Source organism: Procambarus clarkii, chromosome 20, assembly GCF_040958095.1.
Source record: "Procambarus clarkii isolate CNS0578487 chromosome 20, FALCON_Pclarkii_2.0, whole genome shotgun sequence".
In the NCBI taxonomy this organism is placed as follows: Eukaryota; Metazoa; Arthropoda; class Malacostraca; order Decapoda; family Cambaridae; genus Procambarus; species Procambarus clarkii.
Window position 1 is genome coordinate 36,520,516 of NC_091169.1, and position 20,478 is coordinate 36,540,993.

General features: G+C 39.0%; 2 protein-coding genes across 4 annotated transcripts; both read left to right on the forward strand.

Annotated features, from left to right (window-relative positions):
• The first annotated feature begins 90 nt into the window (after positions 1–90).
• LOC123755334 (arginine-hydroxylase NDUFAF5, mitochondrial) lies at positions 91–19,336 on the forward strand. 3 transcript variants are annotated; one of them, XM_045737869.2, is made up of 11 exons: positions 158–241; positions 7,871–8,116; positions 9,306–9,435; positions 10,698–10,833; positions 11,859–11,963; positions 12,292–12,449; positions 13,515–13,665; positions 16,193–16,279; positions 16,743–16,887; positions 17,922–18,001; positions 18,357–19,336. In XM_045737869.2, exons 3-11 carry the CDS (start codon positions 9,317–9,319, stop codon positions 18,504–18,506), a joined length of 1,131 nt encoding a protein of 376 aa, XP_045593825.1. In that variant the 5' UTR covers positions 158–241; positions 7,871–8,116; positions 9,306–9,316; the 3' UTR covers positions 18,507–19,336. The 3 variants fall into 3 exon arrangements, with proteins under 3 accessions (XP_045593826.1, XP_045593825.1, XP_045593824.2); XM_045737870.2 differs by lacking the exon at positions 7,871–8,116 and having other exon boundaries at positions 91–241; XM_045737868.2 differs by lacking the exon at positions 158–241 and having other exon boundaries at positions 7,854–8,116.
• Atg2 (Autophagy-related 2) lies at positions 250–8,116 on the forward strand. The gene has a single exon (XM_045737860.2). It carries the CDS (start codon positions 729–731, stop codon positions 7,293–7,295), a length of 6,567 nt encoding a protein of 2,188 aa, XP_045593816.2. The 5' UTR covers positions 250–728; the 3' UTR covers positions 7,296–8,116.
• Positions 19,337–20,478: the final 1,142 nt, after the last annotated feature.

Below are 20,478 nucleotides of genomic sequence, written 5' to 3' on the forward strand. Positions count from 1 at the left end.
TATTGGGTGAGTAGTTGACTCTCTATTATTGATCACTGGTCAAATGTATACACGGATATAAACAATTATTGAACACATGTTATAGGATTTCTTTCATTCAGAAGCTGATCACCAGTTTTAATGGAAAGAAGATTTTAAAGTGAAAACAAATGGGTAGAGGATAATAAATATTCATTCAGAAAAATAAACCCGTCCAAAATTCAGTTGGGTAAAGCAGCTGAAGACGGCGGGTTCGTCCCTGGTAAGTCTTACTTTTACCCTATCCTCGCCCCCGTACGTGCTCTCGGCTCCGACCTCTCCACACCTCTCACACCACTGGTGCCATATTTTTACCCCGGCTTCCCTAACGTTCAGAGACCGAGTGGTGTGAAAACTATTGGTAAAAATGTGGTTAACGCGAATCAGCTGATTGATCGGTGTGAACATTGTTGGAACAGCTGTTGTGATCTGAGAGACTATGTCAGCCTCACGCACTCACTCTTAAACACACTCCCCTACCCTCTGGTCTCGTACATTTATCCCCTCCACGAGCTATCACACACGTTTTGTGATGGTGGTTTAGAAAATTTGCTGGTGTTTGTGTTGTGTGGAGTGCGTATATCGTCATTTGAAGTGTAGCGTGTGCGTGACCCGAGTGTAAGCGTCGCTCCAGCACTCCTGGCCTTGTTTACTTGCGACGTAGTTCAACAACAAAGATACTGCAGGATGGAGAGTGAAATATAGTGGCTATGTTCCGACTAGGGTTAGAAACTTTCTCCAAGATGCCGTGGTACTTCCCGTGGTCGGATGCCATCAAGAAGAGGGCGATTAGATACCTCCTTCAGCGATATGTTGGACAATTTCTGGAGGAGAAGCTCAGTCTGGATCAGCTGACCGTCGACTTGTACAATGGAACTGGAACTATAAAGGAATTAACATTAGATATGGGTGCATTAAATGAAGTAGCTGACCAGCTCAATCTTCCTCTCAGGTTCGTGGATGGGTACATTGGTGAGATTTGTGTTTCCATCCCATGGCATGCCTTGCTCTCTGAAAGTTGCTTTGTTGAAGTTTCAGGGCTGATGGTGACTATAGAACCAAAACAAATGTCCGAGGACATATCTATGGTGGACTCGATGATCGAGTCAATGAACATGACAACTTCCATGCAAATAGCTCAGGAGTGCCTTAATCACCATGAAGAAGAGAGTGAGATGGAAGGTATTACAGATAAAGATGCTAGTCAGATAATTGAGGGCATTGAACATTTTGCTCAGGCAATAGATACTGTACTTAATAGAATTAAGGTTAGATTTCTTGACACAATTATCAGATTAGAGCATACTCCAAAAGGAAGTCAGTCTGGCGTTTCTTTAGAAGTAAGAATTAGCAAGATAGATTACTTTGATGAAGCTGGACTAGGGAAAACTACTCCAACTGAAACAGGTAAACCAGGATATGAACAACAAGCATTTGCATCGAAGAAGTTTCATATTGAAGGTTTAACTCTGTACACAGATGAGTTCCCTGCAAAGTCTAAAGCAAAGTCGGCAATAAATCCTTCATCGGAATCAAATTCATCTCCAGAGTCAGGTTCTAAAGTCTCGGGCTCTGGATCTGGTGATTCTTTTAAGACTGCAGAAACATCTCCTGCTGAAGATAAAAAATTTGAATACAATCATGAGAAAACAGTTCGTAAGTTGATCACCAATTCTAGCATTCCTATGGAACCAATTCTGTTTGCAAGATTTACTGGGTCACAAGAAATTAGCTTAAAATTAAAACAAGCAGATGTCATGGGACCTAAAGTAGAACTAAGAATGGTCTGTGGATCACTTATCATGTTTCTATCTCCGAGGCAGATTCATTTACTCCTAGAGCTCTCAGAAGGTGTGGCATCTCCAGACAAGTTGGAATTGGAACCCAGTGTGCCTAGGATGGTAGGGGGAAAGCAGAAACCTATGGATCCAAATGATTTCAGGAAAGTTGAAAATGAGCTTCTCAGAGAGTTGAGAACACCACCTGTGTCCAGTCATGCGCTGAATCAACATCAGGGTTGGTCAAATGCTCCTCTAGAGGACAGTGATGATGAATTTGTCCCCATGGGTAGTGGCAGTGGAGGACTTGCGAAAAATATGTCGAGTAGTCAGCTGTCGGGTTGCTCGGATATGGATAGCTCATTCAGTTCGAACATGTCTTGCAGCACAGTCAGGTCTACCTCTGCTAGCGTGTCGGCCACACCATATCGTTATACAGGTGCTGGAGTGATGATGGGAGATCATTTTATCAGCGGATCAGGAAGAAAAAAGAGTGAGCATAGTGGTAGCAGATTAACACATGATCCTTCAGCAGCTGTAACTCATTTTAGAGTGCAAATTAGCAGTGTAGCAGCTGTGGTTCTCCATGAAGATGTTCTAACAACATCTGTAGAAAACTCAAATATGGTGTCAAAGGCATCAGTAGCTGAAATGCAAGCAAAATCTGAAGACTTTTTTACAATTCTAGGTGTGCATGGGTTATTTGGCTATAGTTTTAATGCATTTCAAGAAGCTAGGAAAAAATTCAATGAAGCCTGCCAAATTAATCATCTAAGATTTATGGCAGCTCCATTAACTGTGGAAGGAAATGAGAAAAGCTCCACAAATAAGTGGGAAATGAGTGTAAATATGTCTTTAGGGTGTGCTGAAATACTTGAGTGCCTTGTGGATTCTTCAGTGTCTCCAGTAAAGATAGAATATTCAGATTTACTGTTGTTCACAGAAAAGATTGAGGAACCAACAGAAGCTATTTACAGTGGAGCCACTGAACCCAAACTTAAAGTAAGCATTTCTCAGTCTCAAAATATGACTCCCACTGGCAGGACCCGGAGGATCAGCAAACCTAAATTAGATATTAAAGTTAATCTGGGTGACTGTGTTTCAGAGATTGACATGTCTATTGTAGATCGTATTAGTGCTCTAATTAATAGGCAAGAAGTGTGTACAAAGGCTGCTGAAGAAATGTTTTCCCCAGAGCTTCCACCTAGTTATTTAAACAATCAAGCTTGCTTTAAGCAAACTCTTGATGATGCAACTTTGCATCCAGAAACACGTGTCAATATTAAAGTTTCTTCAACATCCTTAACTGTCAAACTTAGGTTTCCAATACCTGATTTAAGACCTACATCTAATATGGACAGAGTGCCATGGTGGAAGAGAAATATTAGAAAAGATGTCTTGTCATTGGTATTACAAGATTTTGAGTTTGTTACCAACCTAGATCCTCACATGCCTTACAGTAATTTTGAGATTCAAAGTGGTGATATACATGCATATTTTCAAGAGCGAGAAGAAGATGCTCCAATTTCGCTGCTGCAAGCCTGCTCTAGTAAAGGTGCCGAAAGAGGGTTTGATCTTCCTCGTGTTGTTGTAATGGTTCATCCGCTTCAGCCATGGACGTCTCTGGAAGACGAAGCTCCTAGACAAGAAAGTATCATGACCAAATCTATGATGGGATTTTTAGAAGCAGTAACTGAAACAGAACCAAACCCATTTAGCCGTAGAAAAGTTGCTACAAAGCAAGCTGGAGATGATGATGTTGGAGAAATTACTATTCCTGCTGACAAGGAAGAAGTTCTAGAATTTATAGAAAATATACTTAAAAATGTTCAGTTGCATATAGATATTCATTTACCTAATGCACAGTTACTATTACCCTCAAAACATATATATGAAGTGGTGTATAATAGATTAGTGTCAGACCTCTTGCTTTGGGAACCCTCGGCACCCAAACCAGCAAGTCATAGCACTCGCAACCTGGGTGTTGCTCATGGTGGGCTCGACTTGGCCTCAGTGTTTATGAATGAAAGTATTTACCAAAGCACAACACAGTTTACTATGTGTACTTCAGCAAATGCAGCTGGAAGTGATAGTGAAGAGGAAGGAGATTCACAGTTCTTTTCAGTGTATGAGCACAAAGCCAGGCAAAGACTTAAACAGCAGCAGCAGCAGCAGCATCAGCAGCAGCAACAACAGCAGCATGAACCAAGCAAGAACAAGAAACAAACAACTGTGGCATTTAAACTCTCAATGGGTCATGCTGTGGCCAGTGTACGAACCCCATACAGAGATGCCAAGAACAATGTGCTCCCAGGACAGCATGGGGAAGTAATGCTAGTCATTGAACAAGGAACAATATTTGCTACAACTGGTTACCAAGGAAGTCCAGACTTGGGATACACTTGCATCTGGGCTGACAAGGGGCATATATATCACAAAGCGGCCAATATTACTCCTGACCGTCCAGTAATATTAGATCCCGAGTCTCCCCTCTCTACCTCTCGGTTAGACGCTATACTTTACCCTAATGATGATGGTGTTATAACAAAGTTAGGTGCAGGAATCAGCAAGAGTGAAGACTGCGAAGATCAAATCACCTTGGCATTAAAAATGGATTTTGATTTGACTCGGAACCTGAAAACTATTATTTTAGCTGGTTGCATGAGAGGAGCTACTCTTCGTCATTATATGTGTACAAGTCCGGAGAGTTGGGTCACACAACTTGGAGATATGTTTGATGTTCAAGATTATCCTATTGCAGGATATGTGCTTCCAGATGTTGTCACAGAAATGAACTTTCACCTATGGGGCTGCGCTCTGGATTATCGTCCTCTACACCTGCCATTAAGAGCAATGTTAACTGTTGATGCATGCTCTATTTCTAGTAATTTAACAATTTCCAGTGATGCAAATGTTTTACATTTCATTATTGAAGATGCAGCTCTATTTTTATCTGATAAACTTTCTGTGCGTAACGTGGACTTAAAGAAAAACTACATTTGTGTGGCTGATTTAGGGGTCTTTGAGTTGTGTTTAAGAATGGTGGAAGATATGAAAGAAAAGAAACCTAAAATTGATTTACTGGCATCTAATAATATGATTCACATTCGGACTTGTGCAGATTCTTGCAAAGCATTGCTGGAGCTCATGATTTATCTGGCCAGTGATGGAGACCTAACAAAAGAAGCATCATCGGTGCCTTCAACAGAAGCTGCTGCACCTACCAGCACTTACAATACTAGTGCAACGTCGTCTCCCATCAGTGAATGTGCTACTATGAAACCTGAAACTCAAGAGACTATTTTCAACCCACGGATGAGAGAAAGTGATTCCCAGCAACTGGAGATGGTTAGGGGTATGATGGACGATGCCATGATTGAGTCGACACCTTCAACATCTTCCTGTGATGAAGATGATGATGCTGATCCGTCTCTGTATTTGAAGAAAGGAGTTGAAGTGTTTTTCTTCCCAGATGATAACATGAAGCAAACTGCAGTAACAGTGCCAACTGTTCAAAAAGATACATCAAAGAAAGACGAGGCAGCTAGTGAAACTGAATTGACAGACACTGAATATGCCTTGAAAGAAGCACAGAAAGAACAACTGGATAATCCATTTGAGGAATATAGCTCTGGTACTGATGAAGAGTTTTGTATTCTTGATGACGCACCTGGCACAGGAATAAAGTCTCCATCTGGTGAACCTCAGGTGCGTATCTTGACTCAGGATCCTGTTATCATTATTGACAACCACTTCACTGTTCCTCTTGGTAAAGTTGATCAACTCAGGGCTCCTAAACACTTCCCTGCTGCATCAATGAAGTATACTCTTCAAGAGTTAACAGTCGTGTGGCACATGTATGGTGGTTCTGATTTTAAGAAACCATCACAAGGTACACTTCTGCAGACGCGTCGTGTTACTATCAGTGATTCAAATGGCAATCCAGACTCTGTTTGTGGAAATTATCCATCCAAAACATCTTTACCTCAGAAGACTTATATAGCAACAGAACCCTCTGTAACAGTAAGAGCTAGTGAGGTTCATTTTTCAAATAGGCACGTATCTCCTACAACTTTCAAGAAATCTCCACCCCATAGTCCGCACCAACAGTCTCGAATGGTGTGGCAAGCAGTTGGAGGCCCAGGTCGGAAACATGACACTCTTCTTGAATTACAGTTGAGTAAGGTTCGTTTTCAGCACGAGATTTATCCTGAAACTGCTCAACAAGCATCCCGCAATGTTCTTCTCATTTATGATGTAGAAATAAAAGATAAGCTTGCTTCTTCCAAGATAAATAAGTTCTTGTATCAGTTTTCATCAGAGACATGTCCACGTCAAGCTCATGCAAATATGGTTCAGGTGAAGGCTCTTACCACAAGACCTGATGGACGGCATGGACCTCAAGAAACTAGTCTCAAGATCTCTTTGCAACCCATTAGACTTCATGTAGATCAAGATGCACTTCTTTTTTTATTTCAGTTCTTTGAGGAGCTTCTTGCATCTGACAAGGAGGGAGAAAGTGGAGAGGAAGAACGACCGCAATCATCTACTTTGGTGCAAGCTCCGATAATGACTGTAAATATTAATCAGGCTGCTCAACTTAGTGTTACAGATAATCAACAACTCCTTGTTAACTTAGAAGAAAAATCACCCGTATCTGATACAGAGGAAAAAAGTATCAAGGCTGATGAAAATTCTCCAACGTACTTTAAATCATTTGTGTTCTCTCCTGATGTGCCTATAAAGATTGATTACCATGGCAAGCATGTAGATATTCATTCTCAGTATGGTTATTTTATAGGACTTATAATTGGATTAGGACAACTTAATCAGTCTGAATTGACTTTAAAGAGTATTGTTCATAAATCAGGTCTCCTGGGAATGGACAAATTGATTCAGTACGTTACTAACGAATGGGTGAATGACATTCGACGTAATCAACTCCCATCTGTTTTAGGGGGTGTTGGGCCAATGCATTCTGTTGGCAAATTGGTTGGTGGTGTTAGAGACTTATTCTTATTGCCAATTGAGCAGTATCAGAAAGATGGTAGACTATTTCGTGGTATTCAGCGTGGAACATCAGCCTTTACGACTTCATCAGCACATGCTGCTCTTGATTTAACAGGACGATTTGTTGGATTCATTCAGTCAACTGCAGAGACAATGTATGACATGGTATCTTCTGGTCCCAGTGTTCATCATAGATATAGATTACGTAGTGGTCACCCACAGGATATCCGTGAGGGAGTTACTACCGCATATGGAGTTGTTAGAGATGGTATTGGAGAGACAGCTTCAGCAATTGTGCAAGCGGCTACACAGGAACATCAACACAAAGGTGTATCAGGAGCCATCGGAGGAGTCCTTCGACAAATACCACCCACTGTTATGCAGCCAATAATCTTAGCATCAGAAGCTGCTGGTACTGTGATAGGAGGAATGAAAAACCAGTTAGTGCCTGATGCTCGTAAAGAAGCGGCTGACAAGTGGAAAGCATAAGTGAATATAGTAAAAATAAATATGAAGTGATGGATGTTCATCTCCAATGCCCTTCACATCATTGGCATTAACAGAATAGGGTTTTATCTAATTGTACTGTATTGTTATTTCTGTGACTGCTGCACTGTGCCAGTTTGTAGTTTATTAGTTTATTTCTGCAAGACTTGCAAATGGACATTATGGAAACATGTATTTTCAGGATTCTTCTAAGTCGGAAACATGCAGATTGTGCCTCACTTTGTTACTGTAAAGTTGATGTTTATTTTAATTTTATGTTTGTGATAATGAGTAGTCTATGTACCAATGAGTGTTTTTTTAAGCATAGTTTAGTTAATTAAAAGTAAATTGATGACTGTTTTATATGCGTTTATGATTGTTGCACATGTATGAGTATTGATACTATGGTCTCAACTTTTATTTATTTATTAATTACCAAGCCTGGTTAAAGTGCTATATATATATACAGTATATATAATATACAATATATATACACAATATATATATATATATATATATAATATGGTACATGTACAATTTTTTAATTTTATGGCTTAAATTTGAGCATTCGGTATTAGTTTTACCCCTACAAAATTACTATGTACTGTATGTACAAAGAATGCACAAGATTACATAATCTGTTGCAAGACAAAATGTAATATTCAGTACTAGAGGAAGTTAAGAAATTGTAACATCTTGCTGAAGAGGAGTGTTAATCAAGATTAATGAGCTGCTGATAAGATTCTGCTAATATTTTACAAGACACATTTGAAGTTTCTCCTGAATTCGGGAATGAGAAACTGCCTCTTCTATTATTGCAACAAGTGAGTTACTTCTTATATACTGTACTGTATAGGATTGTAAATATAATGTTAAAAGAATCTGTAGTATCTGATAAATTTTCTATAAATAACATTTATACTGTAATTAAATGCTTAACTTATATTTAGTTTTCCAGTGCTGTAGGTTTTTAGCTATGCAACTCGGTTAAATCTTGATGCAAGAACCTTACAACCTCAGGATAGTTTTATGCTTAGTCACAATAGGTTGGCAATATACAGCTGGGTTATAGTGGTGCTTCGGAGACACTGGAGAATGCTCGATTGATTGCCTGGATTGATTGCTAGAAAGTATATTAAAAAAATCACAATGTTCTTTAAAAATAATTATATACACCAAAGGACTGTTGTGTTTACTGTTCTCACAGATTAGTCTTCTGAAGCTTTGTGTCTGGTCCAGTGTCCTCATGCAGGTTGAGCTCTGCTCTTTCGGCCCGCCTCTCAACTGTCAATCAATCAACCATAATTTTTTTCACACAGGTGGAAACTGAGTGCCCAAATGAGCCACAGAGGTATTAGAAAGAACATTTTTAGTGTCAGAGTGGTTGACAAATAGAATGCATTAGGAGGTGATGTGGTGGAGGCTGACTCCATACACAGTTTCAAGTGTAGATATGATAGAGCCCAATAGGCTCAGGAACCTGTACACCTGTTGATTGATGGTTGAGAGGCAGGACCAAAGAGCCAGAGCTCAACCCATGCAAGCACAATTAGGTGAGTACACACACAGGAGGCAGCAGTAACAGCTGTCTAACTCCCAGGTACCTATTTACTGCTAGGTAACAGGGGCATCAGGGTGAAAGAAACTGCCCATTTGTCTCCGCCATTGCCGGGGATCGAACTCCGGTCCCCAGGATTGCAAGTCCTGAGTGCTGTCCACTCAGCCACTAGGCACCTTTGAGAGCTCTCACACGCCCTTGTAATGTGAGAGAGGTTAGCATGTAGGAAGGTATACAAATATATAAGAGTGTAAATGCATTAAGACAAATCTTTATGGGATATTTTTGGTGAATTACAAACATAAGAGCATAGCCTGACAAATCTAAATGTAACATTACATTAGTGTTTCCATTTTCAGTATAAACCCTAAATATTTGTATGTTAACTGCCTGAATAAGAGTTTTTCATTGCATCATTGGTATCAATACAGGAAAAATTATTTTTTCTTCCACAGAAGAAATTATTATGTCAAAATATTTGATGCTCCCTATCGCAAGACATTTGTCATTTTCCTGTGCTTGTGCCTGCTGGAGAAATGTATTACCAGTATTTGGACAAGGGGGATTTGCTTCAGTTATTAAAAGGTAATTTTTTTAATACTGTATTTCAATTGATCATGTTAAAATACACTTAGCCTCTAGAGTTTTCATTGTATTTGTTGTGTGTATATTTTTTTTTCAATTGTTACATCATATTTGTATATATCATTTATATTGGGATAAGCACAGCCATTTGTTTGTGGTAATATACTGTTTTATACTTTAAATTATAATCCGCAAATCTGTAGGTTGACTGGGGTCTTAATTTTTATACAATAATATTATCTATTCATATATTTGACGATATTATCACCTAATCTAACATAATTAGATCATATTATGGTAGATTTGCTTACTTTGCTTCATGTTTACCCACAAAACAAAATAAGAGATAGATTTTCCTCCATATTTGTATCATTAATAACAAAAATAATATTTATGTAGGCAAGAGTACATACAAGCATTCGGTACATGACCAGTGGAGGATTCATAAGTAAGATAAGTACAGTGCCTAAAGCCACTAATACGCCAAGTGTTTTGGCGTATCATAGCTGTACCATAGGCCAAATGGTAGTATTTGGCCTATGGTACATGCACTTTCACAAAACAAATGCTGCAATTTCTGTCACAAAACCGATTATGTGCCTCTGTAACACTTTCCACCACCACTCCCACGGGATGGGTATGGGGTGCATAAAGTAAAAATAACCTGAATACAGTACAATATTCTAATACCGAATATTTTGATATTAATTTATAATTTACAAGAAAATAATTTTGCATGCACAATGTTGCTTTAATCTGAAAGTATTATAGTACAGTATTGTATTATTTTTGCTGATATGTGTATTCAACCAACACGTGTTGTTGTAATCAATTAAATTTGAATGTTGAATTACATTTGTCCCATCATAACTTTTCTGGTAATATGCAGGCGATGAGTCCCAATAACATGGCTAAAGTATGTTGACCAGACCACACACTAGAAGGTGAAGGGACGACGACGTTTCGGTTCGTCCTGGACCATTCCCAAGTCTCGCAATCGACTTGAGAATGGTCCAGGACGGACCGAAACGTCGTCGTCCTTTCACATTCTAGTGTGTGGTCTGGTCAACATTTTCTGGTAAGTTTGCAATATTTTGCTATAATATTATCCACCTAGCAGCATAGATATAACTTGTGTACATAGGTTTCCTGGTGACCTTCATTCCAACCTCGTGTCCTAATTCCTTGTCCTCGTATTCCTTCCAAGTGCTATGTAGTCATACTAGTTTAATGTTCTCTCCTGATGATAATCAATTCTTCAGGATTCACACTTCAGGCTTTGCCGCTCAAAAGCAAAACGGTGCTGTAAATGTTTTTGATCGCCACAGCAAGTTACTACAGAGGGAGAGAGCTGCTAGAGATCCAGATGTTGCCATTTATGATTATCTGAAGGAGGAGGTAGGACTTTGGTTTAATTACAAATCTATAAGATTTTATTATTTTAATTCACTTAAATTTGGTCTCTATTGAGGTTTAAAACTTGTACAGTACAGTATTAGACCTGAACATCAAATATAAATGCTTATCATATTGTATTAACTTTAAAGAACTTATTCATGTACATTTATCATCAAATATGTTTATTGAAATGATTTATTTTGTTTATTACAACTATCAACTTGATGGCAAAAATGCTTTAGTGTCTATTCATACAAATTTAATTACAATATTAACAAAGTAATATATCTTAATGAGGTGACTTGTCTAGGCATATTAGCGGATGCCTAACACCATTGTGTCCTGTAGAGCAGAACCTCTCATACTTTGTAAAGGTGTCAGTGTCTCGCCTGCTCCATTTCTTGAACTGCGGTTACCTTGCAATGATTTCGGGGCTTAATGTCCCATCAGCCCTGTCCTCGACCAGACCTCCTCGTTGCTGGACTGGTCAACCAGGCTGTTGAAAGCGGCTGCTTGCAGCCTGTTGTATGAATCATAGCCACAGGGTGTGCATTCTTCTACCTCCCATCATAATGCTGCTCATTTAGAATCTGCCTGGGTGCTGGATATGGTGTTGGATTTGCCTTCTCACTTCAGGGTGCTGTTGAACTGAGGATCTAGCCTAGAAGTGTGTTCCGTTTAGTTAAACTTAAGTTGCTGCAAAAGGGTCTTGTAAAAATCTGTCCATTTCAAGTGGGGAGTACTGTACACTTTATTTTGTACTGGTATCTTAGTCTTTTTATCTTTGGCTCCTTCAGTGCTGCTTTAAATTATTTAAATTTGTTTATTTGTTAATCCAGTCTGAATAACTATTTCAAATTTATAAGGGGCATAATGAACCAAGATACGATATGTAGCATCATAACTGCATTTGGCGTTGTATCTCTATGACTTGTACTCGAATTAACATGGAATTATTTAATTGCCCATTTTTAAGGAAGAAATTTTACCATGGAGACAAGGTCACATTTTTATTACTCTTTCAGGTTGGCTATCGTTTGTCAGATCGTATTTTGGATGTAAAACGTGAATTGAAGACTGGTTTAGACCTGGGCTGTGGAAGAGGCTTTGTCGCCAAGAATATTACAGATGTAAATATGAATTGTCCAATTTATTTGGTTAAACATTGTTTATCAGTAACAACAATTCTTTTACAGTATGCATTTTTATTATATTCATATTTAGTTGGCAGATACTTGGTGTGCAGTATACAATATATTTATTACTACAAATTTTTAACCGTAGTGCTTGCCTATTCCCTTAGTTTAGAAGGGAGAGTGCCACATAAATTAATAAGAATTAGTGTAGTACTGTACAAACAAATTATTTGAATTTATTCATTATTTTATTTTTATCTAAGAAAAAGAAGTACAGTAATCCTAAAATTACAATATTTTTTAATTTTCAATATTTTTACAGGCTGAATTACAACATCTTTATATGAGTGATTTTTCTCCGGCAATGTTGGAAACTGCGCAGACGCCAGAAAATGTTGGATTTACTAAATTGATAATTGATGAAGAACAAAGATTTCCACTGGAGTCCAATTTTTTTGATCTGGTTATTTCAAATCTCAAGTAAGTTAAATAAAATTTTTGTTTACATTTTTCTGTTTGTTTTTGTAACTTAAGATTGGTTTAAATACAAAATGAATGGAGAAAATTACTACAGTGCCATAGTGCTTGAGTGAAGGTGAAAGAAAGGCCCAATATGTGTGTGTATTAAAAATCAAATTTTGGGAGGTAATCTACATCTTTTCACAAGGTACTATATACAATGTTCACATTGTATACAGTCATGTTATGACTTTATAATGACTTAACAAGACTCAATAATGGTTCAGGACAGACTGAAACATTGCCATTTTTCCATTTTCTGTTGTGTGGTTTGGTCATCATATATTCAGCCATATTATTGTGACTCGTTGTCTGCATACTCAAACATATATTAGGTCTTTCCTTCAAAATAAATTAATGTTAACTCAACCCACATAAGAAATGATGTGAAAGTGACAATGTTTTGGTCCGTAGTGATGGAGGAGAGGGAGTGTGTGTTGGTCTAAGGCAAGAGGGAAAGTGAGGTGAAAGGTCCAGGATAACTGAAATGTCATCACTTTCATTTCATGTGCTGGGGTTTGGGTTATTTGTTATAGCCATGTTATTGTGACTTATTATCTACATAAATTCATTTTGTTCATGCTGGCCATTTTAAAGACACAATTTAGTAACCAAAATATTAAATGCTAAACTTTGAGTGCCATCATTCAACATAACATAGAAAAGTACAGTACTGTACAACACATTTTGACATACAAATACCCATTGTCAAAATACGATGTGCTATAAATCATAAGAGGCTTGTTTGCCCTTTTGTGTATGCCTCCCTATTATGGATTTAGAACAGGACATCTATTATATTGCTTATTACACAACTTGTACACAATTCAGTGAATCAAGTTAATAAAAATTAAAAGCCGTTTTGGTTTTGATCTTTAGAAACCTTAAAATACAGTAATATTAATTAAGACTTTTAAATTCATGATTGTTCCCTTTGTACATCATTCCATTAGCATATCTTGAGATGTTGAATCACTTTTGCCAGAAGACATTGGATATTAACCAATGGTACGGTTCTCTTCACAGCCTTCACTGGGTAAATAATCTTCCTGGATGCCTAAAGGAAGTTCATAGAGTGTTGACAAATGATGGAGTGTTTTTAGCATCAATGTTTGGAGGAGACACTTTATATGAGCTTCGTTCATCGTTGGTGCTAGCGGAGCTAGAAAGGGAAGGGGTAAGTTTACTTCTACATGTACTTAAAACCAAATAACATTTGCTAAAAACTTGTATGTAGTCTCCACTTAATCATCCGGACTATATGGGAAGGACCCCCAGCCGGATTATCACATTTTTCGGATAATGGTACTTTTTCACCTAAGAGTCCAAAAGTGACCATTTCCAACTATTTTTATAGTTGGGGAGCCGGTCGGCCGAGCGGACAGCACACTGGACTTGTGATCCTGTGGTCCTGGGTTCGATCCCAGGCACCGGCGAGAAACAATGGGCAGAGTTTCTTTCACCCTATGCCCCTGTTACCTAGCAGTAAAATAGGTACCTGGGTGTTAGTCGGCTGTCACGGGCTGCTTCCTGGGGGTGGAGGCCTGGTCGAAGACCGGGCCGCGGGGACACTAAAAAGCCCCGAAATCATCTCAAGATAACCTCAAGATAACCAAGATACTACAAAACAACATAATTTGAATTGCCTTGCCACATATAATTATTAAATATTCAACTAGAAACCTCAACTTACCTTGTTGGTGTTCGTCTTCTTGATTGATGCCACACATCTTGAAGTTAAGAATTCTTAACAATTTACGTAACCTATGCTAACACAACACTAAAATTAACACTTAAAATTACTGTATAGTTCATTAAGCAAAGTTAGTTTTGACTGCCAGCTGCTGAAGTCTCACTGGTTGAAGGCATTTGGGTTGTCTGTGAAGCCTCGCTGGTTGAAGGCACTTGCCTGTGGCGCCTCACTTGTTGAAGGCGCTTGGCTTGCCTGTGACGCCTCACTTGTTGAAGGCGCTTGCTTGTGCCTCACTTGTTGAAGGCGCTTGCTTGTGCCTCACTTGTTGAAGGCGCTTGCTTGTGCCTCACTTGTTGAATATGCTTGCTTGCGCTTCACTTGTTGAAGGCGCTTGGCTTGCCTGTGGCGCCTCACTCGTTGAAGGCGCTTGGCTTGCCTGTGGCGCCTCACTCGTTGAAGGCGCTTGGCTTGCCTGTGGCGCCTCACTCGTTGAAGGCGCTTGGCTTGCCTGTGGCGCCTCACTCGTTGAAGGCGCTTGGCTTGCCTGTGGCGCCTCACTCGTTGAAGGCGCTTGGCTTGCCTGTGGCGCCTCACTCGTCGAAGGCGCTTGGCTTGCCTGTGGCGCCTCACTCGTCGAAGGCGCTTGGCTTGCCTGTGGCGCCTCACTCGTCGAAGGCGCTTGGCTTGCCTGTGGCGCCTCACTCGTCGAAGGCGCTTGGCTTGCCTGTGGCGCCTCACTTGTCGAAGGCGCTTGGCTTGCCTGTGGCGCCTCACTTGTCGAAGGCGCTTGGCTTGCCTGTGGCGCCTCACTTGTCGAAGGCGCTTGGCTTGCCTGTGGCGCCTCACTTGTCGAAGGCGCTTGGCTTGCCTGTGGCGCCTCACTTGTCGAAGGCGCTTGGCTTGCCTGTGGCGCCTCACTTGTCGAAGGCGCTTGGCTTGCCTGTGGCGCCTCACTTGTCGAAGGCGCTTGGCTTGCCTGTGGCGCCTCACTTGTCGAAGGCGCTTGGCTTGCCTGTGGCGCCTCACTTGTCGAAGGCGCTTGGCTTGCCTGTGGCGCCTCACTTGTCGAAGGCGCTTGGCTTGCCTGTGGCGCCTCACTTGTTGAACAACACATAACTTGTCTAATTGCTAGGACAACCTTCTTCCTCTTAACACCTCCAGAATGATTGATGCTGCTACCAGACAGTCTTGGCCAAAAATGTTCAAAGTTACTATGAAAATAAAAAAGTTATTTAAAAAAATTTTCACTAATGGCGCAGCACTGTGGTATAACACGAGGGACGGGAGCACATGGGTTGACCAGTGTTGGACGGGTCCACTTGGGGCAGCTATAGCACGTTAAGTAGGCCGCCAGGAGGAAAAAACTCACAATATTTTTTTATAGAAACTTCAGCCTGTGCACATTGCTTTTAGGAAACTTATTTGTTATTACATAATTACTAGTACTTATTTCAGTTGTTTTTGACTATGATTAATTGTTCTAAAATTAATGGTAATTCCTGTACCCAGGTGATCCCTCCCGACTTTCCCCTCCCACCCTCCCACCCACCCCACCCCCTCCTCCACCATGTGTCTAGAGCCACAGATGGGATTAATACGGTATGGCCAAATTTTCACCCGGCCAAACCAGCTTTTATCCAGTTCCTGTGGCCATTTTGCCCGGATATTGTGACAACTTTATCCGATCACGATTTTGGCCGTATAAGGGCGTTTTCCGGATGTTCGAATCCCGGATAATCGTGGGGTTACAGTACAGTACTTATTTGTCTATCACATTTGAAGCACATGTTCCTTGCCAGGTGTGTGTGTGTATATATATATATATATATATACATATATATATGTATATGTATATGTATATGTATATGTGTATGTATGTATGTATGTATGTGTATGTATATGTAAAGGCAGTAGTTACTGAATGGACAGAATGAACAAATGTAGCAAACTATCAAGATGTTACAATACTGTACTGGAAAGGAGTATGTCAATGTTTTTTTGTTTCTTTCAGGGGTTTTCTCCCCATGTATCGCCATTTACGGAGATTCGTGACATTGGAGGCCTTCTCAACCAGTGTGGCTTCACCATGCTCACCATTGTAAGCATTTTGCTTTCTGTAGTAGCTTTGTTCTTATCATTCATATCCAAATTTGGCTAACAGCCTGTGTTTGTATTTCAGGCTTGTGTATTAATGTAGAATCTTTTAAAAGTTGTGTTCAGTGTCTTTTAGCTCCTCACTATAAATACCATGTGCTCAGTTAACAAATTTAAAGAAAAATTGGTATTTTGATATATTAAACTAATGCTGTAAAACATGAACTACATTTGATAAACAATAAACATTTTCTCAATCTTTTTATCACCATGTAAAATATTTACAGTATAAATTTTTATTTAGTGTTTCCTTGAAAGGTTTAAGATATGAGAATTGGTTGGGGATGGAAATAGTTACCAATTGAGAACAATTTTCTAGCTAAATATCTTAGTTTTGACGTTGCATGTAAAGTTTTGCACAAGCAACAAATTTTAAGCAGAATTGTAATTTTTATCATTAATTTCAGGATGTAGATGAAATAATTGTGGGTTACCCTTCAGTATTTGAACTGATGAGGGATTTACAAGGGATGGCAGAAAATAATGCAGGCATTAGCCGAAAATCTCACCTACATCGTGACACCCTTTTAGCTGCGTGTGCCATTTATCAAGGTGAATAGCAACTCTTAAGACAACTCTGAGGTTGAATAACTGATCCCCGAGGCATAGGCAAGAGGAATTCAGAATGTGTGGTTGTAATGTAACATTTACTTTTTATATTAAAGCTGCCCACATGCATCTGTGCTTTTGCAGTTTAATCTAAATTTAGTTAGGTTTTATTAATGTTTGCATTATTCTTCAGGAATATTGTCGTCTAACTAGAGACAAGGCATTTGTCCCTTTGTTTAATGTGAATTAGCAGTGGATTATTACTTGGTATCATATTGAATATATTTTCAGCAGTTAAAAAATGCTCCAGTAATATCAAGTTAATGTTGCATCAAAATTTTCAGTGTTAATTCATCTTTAAATTAATGTCATTTACCCATAAGTAATAACTAATGGCACCAGTGTTGCCTCATCCTATCTGGATAGATACATATCCTACACTAGTTACTCGAGGTCTTGTACCAGTGGTCCAGGAGAGCAGCCGTGGCAGAGGCAACACTACCTCATCGTGTCGTTATTATCCACCATCCTGGATTATGGTATAACGTGCAGCAGCTCCTTCAGCTGTGTACTTATCACGTGTACACAAGTGATATAGATACCAGAGGACATTTTTTTTATTAAATTTCATTTGATAATTTTGATAATCAAAGAGAAAGCATATAACACACACATTTAGATGCTTGAATTTTTCTTCTATTGGTTGCCAGCCAATGCTCTACCTCCTGGCAGTCATTTTTTGGCTTTCAAATTTCTTCCAAAAAGATCCGAAACTGCATGTGATAGGCTGCTCAAACTCGGGGAGGGTTGCTAGGTGCACCACGAACGACTACCCTGGTGTAATACTCGGCCCAACAAAATAAAATGTAGCCAAACTATCACAGTCCATTTATATCTATTCATAGCAAATTTGAACCACTTATTAATCAGTTACTATACAGATGCATGTATTGAAACCATGCAAGTTTTTTTTTTTTTTTTTTTTTTTTTTTTTTTAATGACAAAATTTTGCTTAGTAACTTAACCGTTCTTTACAGAGATGTATGGGAAAGAGGAAGGAATTACAGCCACCTTCCAAATTATCTACATGATTGGCTGGAAACCTGACCCGAAGCAGGTAATATATATGCACCATAGTGCTGGCCAGTCGGGCAGCTTGCCTACCCCCACTATCGCCCATTTATTAGCCAGATTTCCCACTTTCACACCTCTTTCCTTATACAGTTAAAAACAGTCTTAAAATTATTTAAGAGGCTTACTATCCCATATTGACACACAGTATATTGCAAGATGTCTTGTACAGTGTACTGCTGACACTTCACAACTTGTCGGTCTTGTATCACTATTTTCCTCCCGTTTTGACCTAGGATAAACAAGGCGATAGGCTACATGTTTGAGACCCACTATATGTTACATTGGCAAGGAAGTACAGTCCATATAATACCAATAACTTATTATTTTCCCTATTTCAGAAAGTAAACGTTGCAGAACGAGGCAGTGGTCAAATCTCCCTTAAAGATCTGCATAAGCTTGATGAAATGGTTCGTGAGGCTGGCATGGAGGGCAGGATAAAGTTTATGAAGGATGAAGTAACTGATGGTGGTAAAGGTAAAAAAGGTTAGAGCTGTGATAATGATAGGTTAGCAAGAATAGATATATTAATGCACTTAAGTTGGCATAATTCTAAAGAGATTTCTTTTGTTTTTATTAGGGGGGTCGATTTTGAAAATCAGTTTTATGGGTATAATTTGTTTACGCAGTGTGGCAGTAAATTGTATTTTTATATGATTAATGATATATTTATAAACAAGATGCATTGAATCATGAATTCTAAAACTAATATTCAGTATTTTGAGCACGCTTATAAATTAATCTTCCTAACATGACATTATTGTATTCCCTTTAAACTTCCAAAATAATATAGCATAGGCCAGGCTTTAGTATTTAATAAAATTTCATATTTTTTTATTTAAGATGTTGCACGAGAATAGTGATATCACTAAGTCATATTGTCGAATTTCCTTTGTTGTGTAACTTGCATTAGATATATCCTGAAGAAGCTACTGAGAGATGTATAATTTTTGTACGGTATCATAAAGCCATACCTGTTTCTTCAGGCAGCAATGGCTAAGTAAAAGGCTCAATTTTAATGTATTTACTTCAAAGCCACATAAGCTAGATATAAACTAGCCTCTGTACCCAAATATAATACCACATCATTGACCAAGTTTAAGCACAATACCATGAAAGCTTTGTTCTTGTGCCTGCTTGATAAACTTGTTATTGTTGAATACTTAAAACAATTTTGTCATGACTATCACATTGGTATTTGGTACTGTTTTTGGGTGGCTTATGTTGTAAAAGCTTGCAACTTCCTCGTATGTAGTTTTGGTAATTGTATATTTTTGTTGCATAGTTATTTTATATTGAAATACAAAGAATATTGTTTAAATTGCATGTTTCGTTCATCCCCCATTTTAAATACAGAATTACAGGATTTGTTTCATGTTTACTAGGTCGCAATGTTTCCTGACAAAAAATGATTTATATTGGCTCTATAGCTTAATGTAGGAAGAATATTCTTTGCTCGAGGGAACAGAAAAATGAAAATCCAATGATTCTAGCTCGGGCAATAAGCACCCACTGTTAAAAGCATCTTCATAGGGAAATGACCCCTTAAAGCAGAGGCTTCTAGTTCCATACTGAGGTGAACAGGCCCACCTGTGGATGATGAATCAGCTTGAATATCCAAAGAAAGGACGCTACATCTGACTCCGTCTCCATCAAAATTGGATGGTAGTGAGAAAGACCATCTGCAAGCAAGACCGATATGCTGAAGATATTGTCTGCGCTTAAGACTAAATCTTGAGAATCCAGAAGTGACACCCTCCTCAGAGTGCATTACTGCAGATGCGGGGAAAAAGTGAACCTCCTAAAAAATAACTAATGGGAGGCCATTTGAATGAAGATAGATCAGAGCATCATGCAAAGTGTGATGTGCTGAAGCAACATCCAGACTAAGACAAACTCCCCAGTCATAACACACTTTCACATTGGCTGCCACAGTGTTGGCTGCTGAACGCCCCTGACCAGTATGGCAATTGAGACTTAAGAACAATTAGCAACACAGGTTACCCTTCAGGCTCCACAGACACTTAGAGGGGCCATCTGTTATGTTTAACAGGAAATATATTGTTAAGCCATGACAAATCTAATATGAACCAAGGCTTGGGCGAGTCTTCGCCACCAGTGACAAATAGGGATGCAACCCATATGAAATTCATAACTACATAATAAAGTGAATTTATTATGTTGTGGTCTAGTCATCTAGGGCATGTGCCTGGGGACACCCACCTCATAGGTTTGAATCCTCAACACAGCTCCTATGGATTTTTCTCATTGATGCAGTCATGTTAGTGCAAATACTGTGTGTATTGAAGGAGGAGTGTCAGAGGTAGAACATTCCTAGATAAAGTGAATACTGTAGATACTTTGGTGACAATCAGAAGTGACAGCAATAAATGCATAATCTTCCTTAATCGGAGAAAATGAGCACTTTCGTGAAACACTCACAACAATGGCTATAAGCTGGAG